General features: G+C 36.0%; 1 protein-coding gene across 1 annotated transcript in view; it reads left to right on the top strand.

Moving 5' to 3' along the window:
- Nucleotides 1-17,119, top strand: part of LOC104079774 (pumilio homolog 2-like) — a gene marked incomplete at its 3' end in the record, with an annotated part of 33,589 nt that overhangs the window by 1,256 nt on the left and 15,214 nt on the right. Inside the window, 1 exon segment of the mRNA XM_009581925.1 lies at nucleotides 15,827-15,895. Within this exon segment, the coding sequence (XP_009580220.1) occupies nucleotides 15,827-15,895 (69 nt within the window).

Here is a 17,119-nt window from a genome sequence, read left to right as displayed (position 1 = left end):
GTGTCTGGTTTTTTCTTCATCTGTTTTTTCTCATTCTTTGATTTCTTTTGGCATTTTTTTTCTGGTTTTACTCTTTTACTTTTTCTTCCTCTTACACTGATTTACATAGCAAAATAAAAAATCTTATCCCCTGACATCTTACTTCATGCTGTATCACATTCTATATTACACTGACACAGAAACTGTAAAGAAGTTCTGTAAATACAAAATTCTAAAATATTCTACTTGTCCACTTGGACACACTTCCTGAGTATGAAAATGTTGGGTTTTTCCTTGGCGGCGTTCAGTTTGTTATACAAGCAACTGTGCCGATTTTCACTGGCATTTCCCAAGGCTGATAGAATTATTCACCGATAAGGAAATGCTGAGTAACAGTTGCATCTCTCTTCTGCCACCTGCTTTCCATCCCCAGTGGGAATCAGAGCCATGTCTTAATCAGCAGCTTTGTTTAATAATCAGGTCCATCAAAATATTTCTGTATTCCTCCAGCAGGTCAATGTCATGAACATCATGTGTGTTTTCTGGTAACTTGAATGGGGGATGCAGGGGAACTACTCTTATATTTTTAAAGTGCTTCAGTGGTTTTATGCATTATGAAGATTTAGTGAAGGGGAAACTACTCTTACTCTTACTTTGCTGTGCATTGTTACCCATGTGAAAATAATGTTTTCCAACTTACTGTAATCAGTACTGTCTTTATGTTCTGCCATTTTTCACTGCTCCCATTCTTCGTTAGCAATATGAACTAACAGAAATCAAGTACAGATCAGGAGACTTCTGCATTTCAGTTCTTTGATTTGAGTGTTCTGTGTACCAGTGTTTTGGGGGATTTTGTTAAGACAGAAGTTACTGTTGTGTTTTTTTTTTTTTTAAAGAATGGACAACTCTGGAATTAGAAGTACTAAATAAATGGGTTTTCTAAAATCTAAATCTATGCAAACTGTGGAAGGAGTTTAGTTGCAATTGTGTTCTCTGAGTATTGAGTAGACAGAATCTCTGTGTAGATGAATATATGAAAGATAGAATATTTTGATGCATTTAGAGAAAAACTGGAAAGAAAATTTATAGAAATAAGTATAGTAGATAAATATCACAGAATGGTTGAGGTTGGAAGGGTTCTCTGGGGGTCATCTGGTCCAACTCCTCTGCTCAAACAGGAGCCAGTTGCCCAGGTTATTATATAGGTAAGAAGTAGAAATGAAAATACTGAAATCTTTGGTTCACCATACGTTATCTAAGCATATCTTAAAATTGTCGATAAATTTTAGCATGCCATAGTGCAGTCAAAGAATGTAAGACAATGCCAAAGTAATAAAAAAGAGTTTTAGATAAATACAGCAAGACTGAACCGTTTTTTCGTGAAGACAATGGAGCTCTAGCCCCACTGTTTCAGTAGGAACTTAAAATGTGTAGAAAGTGAAATACAAAAATGGAAAATTGTAAATACAGCAGGGATTTTTGAAGCAAAAATAATAAAAAGTAAGAAATTTTCATATATTGAAAATAAGGATAGCTTAAATTGTCTTTTGAAACCCTACTAGTCTTCTGGCAAGAAACTGCCATAAGCCTGTGGCCTTAAGAGGTGGATTCAAGTAAATACAGAATGTAGAAAAACCTTGTATTTTCTTCTGTGCCAGAAGATACCTGATAGTTTTGACTGACTCTTTGGGTGGTACATGGAAGTGAAGTTGAAAGAAATTGTGAGCAATTTGTTTTTAAGAACAACAGATCAACTTGGCTGGAATCACTGATGGATTTTGAAGAATCTTAAAATTAGTTGAAGTGCTAAAGAAGTCGAGTAACGCATTCTAAGTCAGTTGAATAAGAAGTTAATAAATGTACTTGATTAATTCCAAGAAACTAATTCCTGGGAAGACTAGGGAAATGTTACTTTGATCTTGTGAAAGCCATCTGAAATGTCTTCAAAAGAACTGAACATCTTATTAAGCATAAGGCAAGACAATGTCTTCAGTAAAGATAATTATTTGTCTAGCAAGATACTTAATTTTTACTCTGGTTAAAAAACTGAAGAATTGCTTGTCACTGTCCCTCATAAGGGATTATTGAGAAATGAAATACGGAAATTCAGTGAAGCATCGATAGTTGGAAGGCAGTTCATGCTGCTAATAACAAGTTTTAACTTTTGGTCAGCCCTGAAGTGGTCAGGCAAGTGGAAGGACTAGAAGGTCCCTTCCAGCTGAAATATTCTATTCTGTGTTAATACACAGTAGCATTGGAGGCCATTGATAGCACAGGGAAAGATCAAGTAGATTATCCTGGAGTTCCATGGTAGTACTGAGGCTTAATGTATGCTGATTTGGAAATTATCAAGATGGAAAAATTTCAGGTGCCACACACATTTAAGAGAAGAGCACAAAGTTCAAATACACCACAGTTGAATGGAATTCAACTCGTAGTTGAGATGGAAAAATCTTTTTGATAAGTGTATGCTTGACACGTTGGTGTCTGAATTAACTAGCCACTCTGACTCAAAACTAGTATCATTGGCTCATAGAACATTTTGGAATAAGAGACACAGAAATGCGTGATGTTGTTAACATTCACATTCTGTCTGTGTTCTTCTAAGGTTGCTTCAGCTGTAGCAACAGAAAATTACAGTGATGGACATCAGTTACTCATACGGCAAAAACTTCGGAAAGTTGAACTACTTTGCTGGCAGAGAGGGAGGCTATACAGAATAATTGGCAGCGTAAGGGAGGGCAGAGCCTAGAGGAGCGCTCATTTGCATGAGAGATGATAACCAAAAACCTTCGGACACTCAGCTGAAAGGTAATGCATGTGCAACTCTTCAATACAAGATGTCAAAGCCAAAAGTGCAGTCTGACTCAGGAGACTGCCATTGTCACCCTTCGTATTAAAACAGCAGTGAGCATCTGGTCACTAACTGACAGGATTAAGTATAAACCTCTTAATCTAGAAATAACTGTCCTGGGGTCTCATTCATCTTCCTTTATTTAATATTGGAAATAGTTATAAACGATAATGAACTAAGTATAAACACTGTCTCACTTGGGTTTTTGACTTTTTTTCTTTCCCTCAAGACCAAAAAAGCACTTCAGACTCTTTGATAGCACTGCACCTGAGGAAGACCATTATCCACTGTGGCATCAGCCTTTTGTAACATCCCCACAGGGCTGCAGATAGGTTAGTGATCTGTTTGTCATTAATTCACATCACTTCTGTAATGAAGAATTGTTTAGGGTACAAAGGCTTAGTGATCAGCAGGCAGTCCATAATATTTGGAGTTACAGAGACGAGGTTTTTATGAAGCTCAGGATATATTTTCTTGGATGTCAGAGTACTTGCAAATGTTTTTTCCGCGTGCTGAAGCAAAGAGCTAGAGCGGTGTGATACTGCCCAAGCTATTTGTCCTGTCTTTTCCCCTATCTACTTCCCTTCCTCATGGCAAAGGTACTTAAGCACTTCAGCAGTTTAAGCTAAATACATCTGGTTATGAATTTTAACATGTTATTTGCTTCTTCTGCTCTCTCTGCCTCCAGTAGAGGGAAAAGGGGTAGGAACTGGTGACGAAAATTTAGAGTCCTGCAGCTAGGTCTACCAGAGCCTTTGTCAGATCCTGAAGAAGCAGGAGTTGGTAAGTAAAAGAATGCCAGAGAAATACGCTGATTGTAGCAGCCTTTTCAAAGCATCTGAAGGATAGTGGTGCTGTAAACAAAATAATATAAATTGTGTCTTTGCACAAAGCTTCAGTTGAGCTGCAGTTGCTGTAACTCATTTCTGTTAGAATTTACAAACTTCTGGAGAAGTTTTGTGAATAGCTGCTGAAACAAAGAAAAATCCTTTTTTGGGGGGATGGGGAGAACAAAGGAAAGAGTCTTGCTGACTTCAAGAGCTTTTTAGCACTTCTGTGTTATGGAGGAGAAGCTCTATATATCGTTTTTTGCAAGTATTCAGCATGACTTCCATGGGGATCTATTAGAATTAATACAGCCATGAGAAAATGCGTGAATGTTATTAAACTAATAAAATGTGCAAATGTTTAACATTGTTGCCTCCAGGATAAAATGGACAATTTCTAGCAAAAATTTTGCCTTATTTTAAACAATAAGATTGTTTTGTTTGTTGTTCAAATAAGATATGCTAATACATTTGTGCAATGGAAATTGGGAAATAATTTTCCCATATGAGACCTCACAGTCATGTAGCCATCCCTTGGAACAATGAAGATCATCTCATCATTCAAATTGGGAACAACATAATCTGTTTCCAGACCTTACAGTGGGAGTCGCGTTTCCTGAAACATTAGTTCTTCCTTTTATAGATTCTACTTAAAACTGTCCCTAGAAATCTAAGTGAGCTTGCAGTCCATATTTTTTTATTTCCTGATTTTGTTTGCAACTTTTACTGAAGTATAATTGTGAAATGTAACTATTTTAAGGTGCTTTCAAAATAACTTTCATAAACAGATACTTTAAGACTTTTTCAAGTGCTAAGCAATTATGCAGCACATAAATACTTCCCTTTTATTGCTAGTCTATCATAGTAAAAGCTCAAATTCCATCTTGGCTGATCGATGGCTCCTCCTCCCTATAAAGTCAATGTCCATCTGAAGCTGTTCTGACGATCATTTGTTTGTTTCTGTAATCAACAGGTTCTATAACAACTTTGTTATAAGTGTTGTCTTTCTGTGTTTAAGTTTGCAGTGGTTTTAATTTTTTATTTTGCTATTTTCTTCAATTAATTACAGTAGCATTTAGCTCCACTTAACTAGAAACCCAGATTATGAATGTCAAATGTATGATTTAAGCAGCTTCTCAAACTTGCAAATTAGTATAACTTTTCAAGCTTCACAAACTAGGATGAGAAATCTTAGACTGGAAGGATTTTCCATTGTGGTTAGGAGAGAGCTGGGGGGAGGGCATTTGATTCCTGTTTTGAAAAATGTTGTATGCCCTGTTAAAACAACCTTGTTTAATAAGTTCTTGGTGAGATTTTTCCATCATACTGGTGCTGTATAATTTGGAGCAAATATCATAGGTTTTTCAGGTGAATTTTAAGATTGTGGCTTTCTGTGTGTTTCAAAAATCGAAATGTCTTACAACTTGCGTACTTGACACATCACCTTATTACCTGCTTGTGACTCTCACAGTTCTGGCAGCAGACATAGCTGGGAAGAGTTAACTTGTCTGTCTTTTCCCTCTCTTTGATTTGAAATAGCTAAAAAGGAATATTTTGTGACATACTGCAAGGTGTTTTCATGTAATTCAACTGAAAGGAAAGTGTTGAGAACTGTTCTGTGATACACTTTAAATCACTTCCCTAGCTGGGGAGAAGATGATTAGAGTGTTTTGCAAATACTTGATTTGTATTTTTAGTAGTTTCAAGCACATAGTGCATGGAATAGACATCTTAATGTTAACTGTCGCCAGGACAAGGGAAGTAATTGGAGTCACCTGACTTGTGCAAACAAGTTTATTCCATGTAACTTCTGTTCTTCAGACTCTTTTCCTTAATCACCCCTTCCAATCACAATTGCCATTTCGATGCATCTGCATCGTTTCTGACCTTTTCACCAACATTTTGAACTGCAGCTGAAAATTTCAGCTCGTGAGATACTTGACAAATTCCCACCCACTGCATATTGTCACTGTGAACTGCTACTCCCTCTGTAGATTGTAGTGTTAGTTGTGTCTTTATTAAAATTCACAAGCTGCTTACAGAGCCAGTTGAAGCTTCTTTCTGTTTTATTTCCATGTGCTCCAGGTTCTAGGTGGGATTATGAGCGAGGCCTCATTCCAAACATGATTGCTATGTGGTTGTGGAGTTTTGTCCCAAAGCTAAGTTTTGGGCATTCTAGGAGAGTTTTGCATAGACATCTAGGATAAGGTGGTGGGAGCCAGTAAGCTCGGGGAAAAAGAGGCGGCATGTAGTCATGCAGGCATTTTGCATTTGCAGTATATTTCTTCATATGTTTTCACTTCTATTATTCAAGGTGTCAAGTAAATAAAAATATTTTAAATGTGGGTTGGTGTTACTTATTTTGCTTAATCTAAGTTCTTATCTGCAGGTTTAGAATGTAGTTTTCTTTCTTTTTTTCATATGATTAAAATTGGTGCTTACGAAAACGTATGACACTGCTTTATTGCATGGAGGAGCTACATTTAGTTTTCTGAACTACCTTGGTTTGGTACAGTTTACATTAAAGTCAGGGTGATGAGGGCCCTTGGGTATCCTTGTGAAGGTAACAGAAGAGTTACGTGAAAGCTTTTTCTTTTTAGTGAAGACAATGGAGTTTGACATTCACAGGGAGCAAAGCAGAGTGGTGGGTAAGTATGTGAGGGGAAGCAGGGGAATCGCTTTGAGGGAATATTTTAGTTTGGATGAGAATGAATAACCTGGAATTTAGACATCTAATCAGAAGTTTTGGTTGTAAGATCAATTCCTTTATTTTGTTAGATGGTAATTAAAAAATTTATCTTTTTTTTGTGTGTGTCCACAGTTACTGATTCTACCTACCCTAACTTCTGGTGTTGATGTGCTGATAGCTGCCTTTACGTATAAGTGCTCTTAAATTTTGGCTTCTTAAGTGAGAAGGTTGAAGAATTTGGCTTTAAATCCACCGTAACACAGATGTATTAATGCCAGTCTTTGAACTAATTTTTGTTACAAAGCTTTTATTACTTTGATTTGAATTGTAAATAGCCTACTTTATTACCAGTAGCTTAATTGTCATCAGTATAGTATCTTTGGTGTTATTTTAGACTTTTTTTTACTTCCTTTGAAGGACTATGCTGGCCAACATGTAATGAGATAGTAATGTCCAAGGCTAAGCTGCTGCTCTTACTGAATTAAAAATGAGTCTTATTAAATTAGAAGTAGTCTCTTTGTAGGTTTTTTTACAGTTGGTTGTTTTTTTCAGCTTTTAGGCAATCTGTGGCTAGTTTAAATACACATATTGTCCAAAGGGAACATCCTTAGTAAACAGCTGAAAGAATTGATAACAGCAATTTATTTGGGTGTCCATTCCCCTGCTAAAGACAGATAAAGTAGAAAACATAGGCTTCCCTGTAGTAATTCTTTTAAAATACGTTAAAGGAAACATGCTTTAATGTTCTCTGGCTGTCCTTGAGGTTATGCAGAGTTTAAAGGCTCGAAGAATCAAGGTAGATTTTGAAGCAGACTGGCATATATTTGAAACTTTGGTTTTTTTCACTGCCATTTTATGCTGGTGATACAGAGAAGTTGTGTGCTTTATCAGCAGCTTTCTTTCGAACAACTAGGTATTCGTAATGGAGTGAGAAATCTAAAAACTCTGAATTTCTTGTTTGTATCACCTGTGATTCAATTAATTGCCTAAAGTCTAGGTAGTTCCACTTCTTCATCTCTGGTTTTAGGCACCCACTTTGAGAAGATCAGGCTGTGTTGGTATACCCTGGTTTCCTCTTGCCTGCTGGAGGAGAAAAAAAAAAACCAACAGAGCTTGTTCAAAGGGTACTGGACTGCAATGAAGAAGAAGTCATGATGCTAGAAACTTCTGGGTGGGAGAATTACTGGCGGAGCTTCAGTTTTTGCATCTAGTGTTCTTGAAAACTATATTCTTGAAAAATGAATGTTATTGTAAACGCATCTGCCATATTTGGGAGTAAAGAAAATGAAAGTAAATGCTCTGAGGAAGGGGATTGCTATATACCCAGAATTGCTGGGGGTGGGAGGAACTTTTCTGCTATCAGTGCTACAATAACACAAAATAAAACTGTTTCCTGGAAACTCTGTCAGAGTGACTTTTGTCGTTTCCTCAGCCCCACTTTTAATGGGGGGGGTGTGGGTGTGTATATACATATGTACAAAATCTTTTTCTTGATGTGGATTATATTGTTTATAAATCAGTTACGTTCCATGGCATTCCTTAAAATCACATTCTTTTTAAGGTGGTATTAAAAAATAAATAATTTTTTGAAACAAAAATTTAAAGGTTGTTTTTTACTTTGGGGAGGAAGGGGGGAGATGTTCTGTTTCAGATTCTCTGGTAGCAAGTAGAAAAGTGAAAATAATCTAGATATCTAAAGAAAACACATCAGCAAAAAAGAAGTCTTGATTGCAATGTAGAAGGTTAATTTATGGAAGTTTTTACTTGATTCTAGGCCTGTACATTCTAATTGTTCCAATTCTTGTTAACGCATTTAAGAAAAGCTTGTTGACACTATCAGAATGAAAGTTATATGTTTCATTAATCATTACAATATATATTGAGATAAATTGTCTCTACTTCCTGCTTGTGTGTAGATAAATTTTGGGTTTATACAGAGTTTTCATCTTCAGAAAAGGCAAAGTTTTAAGTCTTTTTTTGTAGCATGTTGCCTAGAGAGTACTCAAGGCTTTTGTTAAGTTTTTTAACTTACTAAATAAAGTTTTTGAATAAGAGCTAAGGATGAAGTAGTGGATGCTGATGTCTCAAAAAAGCAATGCGGCAAATTAATGTCACGCTTCCTTATAGAAGTAGCTGTAGAGTGTTATTACTCACAAAGCCTTTCAGTGTAGAATTGAACAGTAATGGTTAGAAATTTGTCTTATGAATTGCCCTAAACTGTTACGTCGCTGGTAGCACTTATTACCCTGTTAGAGGAAGGTGAGCCTAACTGACTAGCTTAACAAGAAAAGTGTGGATTTTTAAAATTAGAAAAAAGAGATTTGTCCTGTACGTGTACTAAGTAATTGGCACCAATTAAGTAATAAGCATGTTTAGACAAGAACTGCAATTCGAATTTCATTTCACAGCTTTGTTTTCAAGCTTCTGAATATATTTAGTGTCTTCCTTTTTTGTTTGTGGTATATTTATGCAGGAACATTGGAGTGAGAGATGCAGAATAGTATACGCGTGTCTAAGTGCAGTAGGGGGAAGATTAATAATCTCACCAAACTAGATGGGATTACACCTAAACTATTTCACATTGAACATTGAACCTGTACATTTTCTTGTATGAAAGACAGTTCTTCAGTTTGATTTACAAGCAGTAAAGGACCAGGGAGCCCCTTTTTTTTTTTGAAGAACTACGTTTTCTTGTAGCTAATTTAAATAATAAGCTAAAAAATGCATGGATAAATATTATTTTAATCAATTGTTTTAATTAAATTTAAAAAATTAATTTTCCATTTTAAAATAAACTCTAATTGGAAAAGTTTTTATGGGATTTTTCTTCTATTTTGTAAAATTATATATAAACTTTTTATCTACTGTCTCTTCTCTAGACTTTTGTTTTACAAACTTCTGCAACATCTGTGACCCTGACTTCCTGTTCTGTACATTTCTTAGAAACTCGTCTGAGTGGATAATTTCTTACACAATTAAAAGACTTTGCTGAGAAACCTGCTGAGTTATTTAGAATAAACTATAAGCCCTACTTATGTTGGAATATATCACTTTAGCTCTTCAAATGGAGCAAACAGTGTAACTTTTATAAATAGTTACAAAATCTGGTTTCAGTACAGACACATTATTATTAATTTCTGTGAGGCTGGTAGTTCTACCAGTATTTGACTGTAGGGATTAAAATCCTGCGTTTGAGGACACCTGACAGTAGCTTATTAAAACTTGTGCTAAACAGTTCTGCCACTCTTAGAGCAACGTTTGAACTTGTTGGGTGGGAAGACAGGCATGACAGCCTGTGCAAGGAAGAGGTAAGTTTCTTATGTGATGGAAGAGTTCATGTTCAGGGGGAATGAGTGCAACTACCTGTTTCTTAGAGCATGTTTCATTCCATAGCTGGGAACAGAACCTGAGGTTCCTGAGTCTTGTTAGGCCAATGAACCATCACGTAGCTCTGAAACAGGTGGCAAGATGTGCTTCATTTTCCTCTGCTTTTCTTCATGGGAAGTGGTGTCCTGTTATGCTTGCTCTGTATGGTCTGTGGCAAGTAGATCTGTAATTTCCAAACTTGGCAGTGACTTGTGAGATGCTATCCAGCATAATTTTAAATGTGTTTGTAGAGATAGATATATGCGCGCTGTTCATAAAAACCTAGGAAATTCCTTTCTCCTGTGTGCATGCTTCCAGATTACTAATACTCCTATTGAAAAGAAAGCAAGCAAAACATTTGGTCAGTGTTGTTTATGCAAGTGCCAGCTCTTATGATCACCTTGCCCCTTTGTGACTTAGCTTTTTCAGCAGACTGGATAGTGCTTTGGCTGAGTGGTAGGGTTTTTTTTTTTTTCACCCCTTGCTACATGCTGCAGAAACCCTACCTTGAAATCTCCTAGTTTCATTTTTTTCATTGTTGGTGTCCTCAGCACTGGTAGGATTGCTTCTCAAATGTACAATACAAAGTTCACAACGAAATAAAACACAAGAACATTAAGATCCAGAGTGATTGCAGGCCAACTAAATTGACAAACTAAATTTGTTTTTGTTGAGTATTTGAATATATTAAGGATCATATAGTGCAGAAGTATAGCTTGATCTGAGAATATGAGTTAAGAAGCCTAAAATACAGGGATTGAAGAATTATTCACTTCCTGCAAAAAGCTTGAGTTGGTTTTAGAACACTGTATTTTAATGCAATGAAAATTGTTAAATACTTACTGGGGGAAGATGTTATGCTTTTGAGATTATAACCATGGAAATACGTGTTAGAACTTAAAATTAGTTGCTTAAGTGTTTTCTCAGAAATGCCTAACATGTTGTTTATTCGGACTGCTTAAGGAGCTTGGACATTTTGGAGTATTTAGTTAAGTCTGCAGTTGTATTACTGTTTCCATATGGTCTTCAGAAAATGTTACCTCTTTTCGAAACACAGCATACCTGTAGACTTTGAATTACTTGGGAGCAGCAACTTTTATTAACCAGTTTGGTAGTAAGTGGACCTTTGGTTCCTTGATGCTTCAAAGAGGTATGAGAAGATGTATCTAGCCAAAGGCAGCTTTAATCAAACAAATGCCTTGTTTTCTCAAAATGTTTAGTATTTTGTAACCAACTTGTGTACAAAACAGTTCAGCTGTGATTTTAGTAGTTGCCTCCTCAGCTGCTCAACAGCTTTTGTTATCTGGATGCACTATCGGCTGACCTTTAAACGAAAATAAGGACAGTTTAGGTAATTTGGCAAAATATTCTAGGATAGAAATCTCTATATACAGCCCTGAACTGCAATATTTCATGATAGAGATTTGGGGATTTGCAGTTTAGGCTTGTATAGTTTTCCCTTGTTGTCCTTTGTTACAAATCTCTACTAGATTTGTGTCTAATGTTTTAATTTGTATTAAAATATTATTTTCATTTAGTAATTTCAAGCTGGCTACCCATCTGAAATGTTTTTGGGTTTGGGGTTTTTTTTTTAATATCTAGTCAAGTGTCTGACATGACTTTACAAGACAGTGTTTAACTTAATGGAGGGCTGGCATAATTGCTATGTATTGTGTTTTAAAATAGAACCATTTTTGTGTTCTTAAATGAGTTTAACTTGCTAATAATGCTAAGTCTCTGCCATAAGCATATATCATACATAAGATAAATGCTGCAGAAGAGCCACCCCTGTAGAAAACTACTAGAAAGGTATTTTGCATTAAAGTCATTCAGCAAAATAAAGAAAAAGGCTGAAGCATTTGCAATGTGAACAGCAGCTTCCCTTTTTTTCCAGTCACAGTACTGTAATTACCAGGTGTTTTGTGTTGAATATCTGGCCTAGTACCACAGCTTCAACTGCAAAATGTGTCCTTTTTGTCTTTGTCATATTGGTTAGGGTATTCACCTGGGAGGGGAGGGATGAGATTTGGAATTTCTTAATGCAGAAAAAGTGTTTTTCCTACTTTCTGGTCAGCTGGTTTAACCACTTCTGTTGTATAAAATGAAGTCATATTGTTCTCTTTTATATCATATTTTTTGTTTTGTTGTTTTTCTCCAACTCTTTTCAAAGAAGGGGCTGATCTTTGCTTTTGCAAGAAAATGGTTAGAAGCTGATTTCTGGCAGGATTCAGGGTTATTGGAGAGAGTACTTGTCCTTAGATCTGGATCTGGGTGCCTGGATTCCAGAAATGGGTATTATTTTAAGCAGTGTTTCTTGTGGTAATCCTACTACTTGACTATCCAGTCAACAGTCTGCCTTCTGAATTTTGTCCTGAGTTATGTCAGGACATGGTTTCATGTTACTGGTTTATCATCTAGCTTCCACTAAGCAGGTACTCCTACTCCACCTTGCTCCAGACCAGTTTCTCCATGTTGCTTTCCCTGTGTCAAATCTCGTGGTCTCGCTGCTGTGGTGTTTTAGCCAGTTCAGCTGGCTGATCTGGTGAAATTCTCATGCACAGACAAAGAAGGAGAAAAACCTTCTGAATCAAACCTTTTACTTGATGATTATCAAGTTCATTAAAAGGGGAGTGGTAAAAGCTGTTGGGGGAAGGATGGAAGGACTGTCCCGTTAGTCAGTAGCTGGCTAGGTGCTTAGCTTTGTCATGAACTCGGTTTATTTGTTAATGTTGCAGCATTCAGGAAAAGAGGACATAGTGTGAGGTAGTAGTGAAATACAGTAGAAATGAGATAACTACTCTTACCAGGAGTTTTGACAGCGTACAGGAAGGTTTTTGCGTAGGCCTCTAGATTTAAAATAAATTATATTGTAAATTTCAGGGGGGTGAGAAAGAATGTAAACTTTAAGAAGAAAGAGTCTACTAAAAAAATACAATTCTGTTTTTACTCTGTGTTAAAATCTCATTCCTAATGCTGTGATGAAAAATGGACTAATACATGCTGGTATGTTGTATCCAGTTTCTGTGGAAGGGAAAAAAGATCAGAATTTTCTATTGGTATGTCAAAGGGGAAAAGTTCATGGATACGCTTAAGCCGTTCTATCTATTTAACAGCAGTGTGTGAGGAATTGTTGTACCTAAAGACTGCTTTGGTGTGTGGTATCCATTTGTGCATAATTTGGGGGCCTGTGGAGTGATCTGATGTGTATCAGAAGTGTGGAACCATTGCCAGCTTCTCTTAGTTGGAAAGGCTAATTAGCGTTCAACTCCTAAAAACTAAGATTAGATCTGGCAACTAATCCCACAAGCAGGTAGGTGGTAAATGGAGAAAGAGGAGTCTTCAGAGTGATTGTGGGGGAGAAAAAAAACAAGAAAAAAGATGTAATCAACCAAAACCAGGAAAATATTGTAAATGTTGAGCAGTATGTTTCATAGGCCTCTTTTTTGATTTACATATTATTCCAAATGACAAGGAATTAAATAAAAATAGAGAGGTTTTTTTTTTCATGTTCTGAATTTGAGGTAAAAAAAATATATATTAAAAATGTTTATTTCTGGAACATATGAATTAGGTGAATGTTGGCATTGAATTAGAGAAAATAAAACTTCCTGGTAATATAGATGATCCTAACCAAAGTTTCTCCTTCAGGGAGAAGACATGTCTTTATATGCAGTAGATCTAACTTGGTTGTCACTATTCTGGATGTTTTTGTAGTGATAGGGCTAGCATTGAAGAAAGCAGATCTTCACAAGATAATTAGTGCTGCCTGTATTTTCTCCAGTCTGTAAACTGATCTGTGAAAGATGTATTTATGATACGGGATAGGATTTGGGGCTGCTGTTTTTGATGGAAACGGAAATGGAGACCCTCTTTGCTACAGTAAAAGGACTGCATTATTTCTCTTGCTGCTGATAGCAGTAGATAACACTAACTTAAATTTCATGTTTGTAAGAAGGGGGACAGTGAGCAAAATCAGTGTTCAGTGTACTACAGTTTATTTATGGTTCCGGAAAACTTCAGTTTCTTAGAGTTGACTCTGAACTGCTCAGGAAAAAAAGGAGTTCGCTGTGCTGTTACCCTGATTCTTGGATTGTCTTTTCTTGGAGACTTGGAAGTGTGTGTGGCCATGGTTTTGGGCTTGCTGAATTGTGAAAAATAAGCATTTGGTATTAGGTCTTGCAGCACAAAAAAAACTCCAAACAAAACCACCACCACCAAAAAAAACCCCAAAACCCAAAATAAAAAAAAAAACACCCACAACCAAAAAACTTCAACATCTTTCAAGCTTGCTTGTTTTTTATCTAACAGTGACTTGGGTAATGTTTATGGTAAATACAGTTTGGCAAGTATTAGCTACAAATTTTCTTTAGAGATACTGTTAGAACAAAACTACCTTTTGAAACAGAAGTATCTAATTTACTATTTGATTGTAATTGAAACTAAAGTGCATGACTTCAGCATGGGGAGTGGCTTATGGTAAGATAATCAACTCTCAACCATCTGTAGAAGAAATCCTGTTTTCAGAAACTAATATCAAAATTCAGAAGTCTTCAAAATTGGAATTTCTGATTTTTTTCTTTCTGAATATTTCCTTTTCTACAGTTAATTTTTCTATGTGCATGCACAAAGATTTGACTATCCCTTGGAGCTAGTAAAAAAAGAGCTTCTTTCACATAAATTATAAATAATCTATTTTTTAATTCATTTAAAAAAATGTCTTTAGCTTTTTTAAGGATACATGAAAATCTGCTTTCAGTTTTTAAAAGAATAAAATCAACCCAATTGACGTAAATGTCAGCATCATTGGAAAAAGGTCAGGGTGCTGATTCCCCCCCATAATTCACTGTGAAATTAAATTTGCTCTTCAGTAGCTCACTGAAGTTGTTGGGAATTGGTTTCAGAATCCATTTTAACTAAAATATTGTTCTTTCTGAGGGAATATTTCTTTGAGCTGTGAAATATCTTCCTCAAAAGTACAGAGACACTCAACCTCAGAAGTTAATGGTTTATAATGATTATGGGGCAATAACAATACCTTGAGAGTAGAATTTTGAGAGTAGAGCATCTATTGACAGGTAATTAACGCTTTTCCAATGCTAAGAAAGAATTGAAAAAGTTGTTTGTGCCAGAATATTAAAAGCACAAGATTGTTTCTTTGCCTAGTGTTCGAGTATTTTTTGAAAAGTGGTCTTAATGTGTTATCAGCTGTATGGAGTAACTTCATTTTGTTTTATTTGTTAATGTAAACAGATGGGTTTACTAGGTGAAATTAACTCCTCAGGAGAGCCTAGTATTGGGAGGGAAACTTTAATTTTACTTTGAACTTGAATAACTTTATCATTTCACCCTGTAGCATCTCACTGTTGAGAAAGAAGGGAAGGGGAGAAACAACTGAATTTTCCTTTTTTATTTGTTTTTCTAAGCTTGTCATGGCTTTGAAAATTCCTTGTGGAAACCATTTTCTCAGGAAAGAATGCACCCAGTGCATTGTGTCTGCATGCTGTGGAAAAGGAGGTGGTTTGTTGCAGCAGCAGCTCTTGCTTTAGTAATACACCTTTCATATTTACAACAAACAAAAAAAGACAACACACAGAGAATAAAGAGTGCTGTTTCCTGGAAGAAAGCACAAGAAATTGTGACAATGCAGTCAGTTACTAGATTTTAAAAGCCACACATTGCTAGTAGCTTTTGTGACCTGTCTTGTGAGCTTTTCTTTGTTTGCTGCTAAGTGTACTCAGTAACATTGTGTGCAACGGCTCATCTCCTTTCCAAAGGATATAGTATGTCCAAATCTTTAATTTAACTTTTTTTTGCATTTGTTGCAAATGCAATATTGGTCATTGTTTCCATAGTGAGTGATACTCAACCGGATATATGAAGATTAAAATTTTAAAGTCTCTTGGAATTTCTTGCATGTTATTGTATTAGCATGGTTCATTAAATTGGTCACTAACTATATCTGTTCACAAAATCTAAAACCATGTTCAGCCTCGATTGAGTAGCAAATTTTGAGTGTGCTTTCAATTGTCAAAAATCTTGTGGAGTATTACAAACTCAATTTTTGAAAATATATTTGACTAATGGATCACTCTCTTGTTTTTCCTCCTACAGGTTCGATCTGTGGATGAGATGAATCATGAGTTTCAAGCTCTTGCCCTAGAATCTCGGGGAATGGGAGAGGTAATTATTGAGGGCTGAAAATCCAGTTGGTAGTTTGGAAATGTTATACAATTTAAGAAGTCTGAAATAATACAACATGAAGCAAAGAGCTTCTTGTAAGACCAAATTGATTTTTCAGGCAACTGAAAATTTCTGTTCTAAGGTGAAAATTAAGTACTTTGCAAGAATACTGGGGTGGTTGTTGACTGGATCTACTGTTTTACTATGTCAGTCGTCTTAGATGACTGATAGTCTTGAGGAAGTGACAGTGTAATTTGGTTGAAAGTTTGTGCAATTCTATGAAAGGAGGCATGTTTTCAGTGTCACTGTATCTAAGTTAGTGAAAAAATTGCTTACTACCTCTGAGAAGCTGAGGAGACTGGGATCTGAAAAAGGTTTGGCTCCAGAAAAAGTGAAACTGGCATACCCTAGCAGAAATGTGTGGTAATTCACTATTTTTGTTTTCACTGGTAATTACTCCTTAAAAGAAGATTTTAATCAGGGTGAAGAGTGCTATTGTTTAATTTAGCTAAAGGGAAGAAGGACTTTTTTTGATTGGTTTGGTTATTGTGGTTTTCTTAAGTGTACTTTTGAGGGGGAAAGAAAAAATTGAGATCATGGAGGATGACTTAGCTCCTTCAAAAGCAGTTCCCTAAACTGTTCAGAAAGTAATCAACATGCATTAGGGTTACTTGCCCTGACAGGACGTGGTAAGGAAATAAATTCATGTTGAACTAAGATTTCAAATACTGATCCTTTTGCCTTGCTGGATATTTACGTAATTCAGTTGATAATTGAACCAGTGACAATATTTCAGCCTAACTTTCTTAAAATGGTAAGACTGTGATCTCTACAGAAACTGTAACTTACTGATGAAAAACAAATGCCATGTTCTAGTTGCTGAATGCCATGTTCTAGTTGCTGAATGCCATGTTCTAGTTGCTGAATGCCATGTTCTAGTTGCTGAATGCCATGTTCTATGCTGACACATGGCTATTCTTACTTGATTTTTCTACTTTAATGATGCATTTAACCAATCAGTTGGCTTTTCAGCAATTTTTGCTTCATCCAGGGTTCCATGTTGACTTTCTTGAACAATCTCCCCTTTGAAAAAGCAGTAATAGCTGAAGCCCTGTTCTTTAGAAGGTTGAGTAGCCACATTGGATATGCTTGCTTGCTTCCCTCTGCTCCCCCATCTGTTAAAACTCCTTTTGAAAGGTAAAGGTGTTAGTAAGGTATCTATGA

The sequence above is a fragment of the Fulmarus glacialis genome, unplaced genomic scaffold (genome assembly GCF_000690835.1).
Source record: "Fulmarus glacialis isolate BGI_N327 unplaced genomic scaffold, ASM69083v1 scaffold10817, whole genome shotgun sequence".
Taxonomy (NCBI): domain Eukaryota; kingdom Metazoa; phylum Chordata; class Aves; order Procellariiformes; family Procellariidae; genus Fulmarus; species Fulmarus glacialis.
Note: the sequence above shows the minus strand (reverse complement) of the source record. Positions and strands in the feature narration are given on the sequence as shown.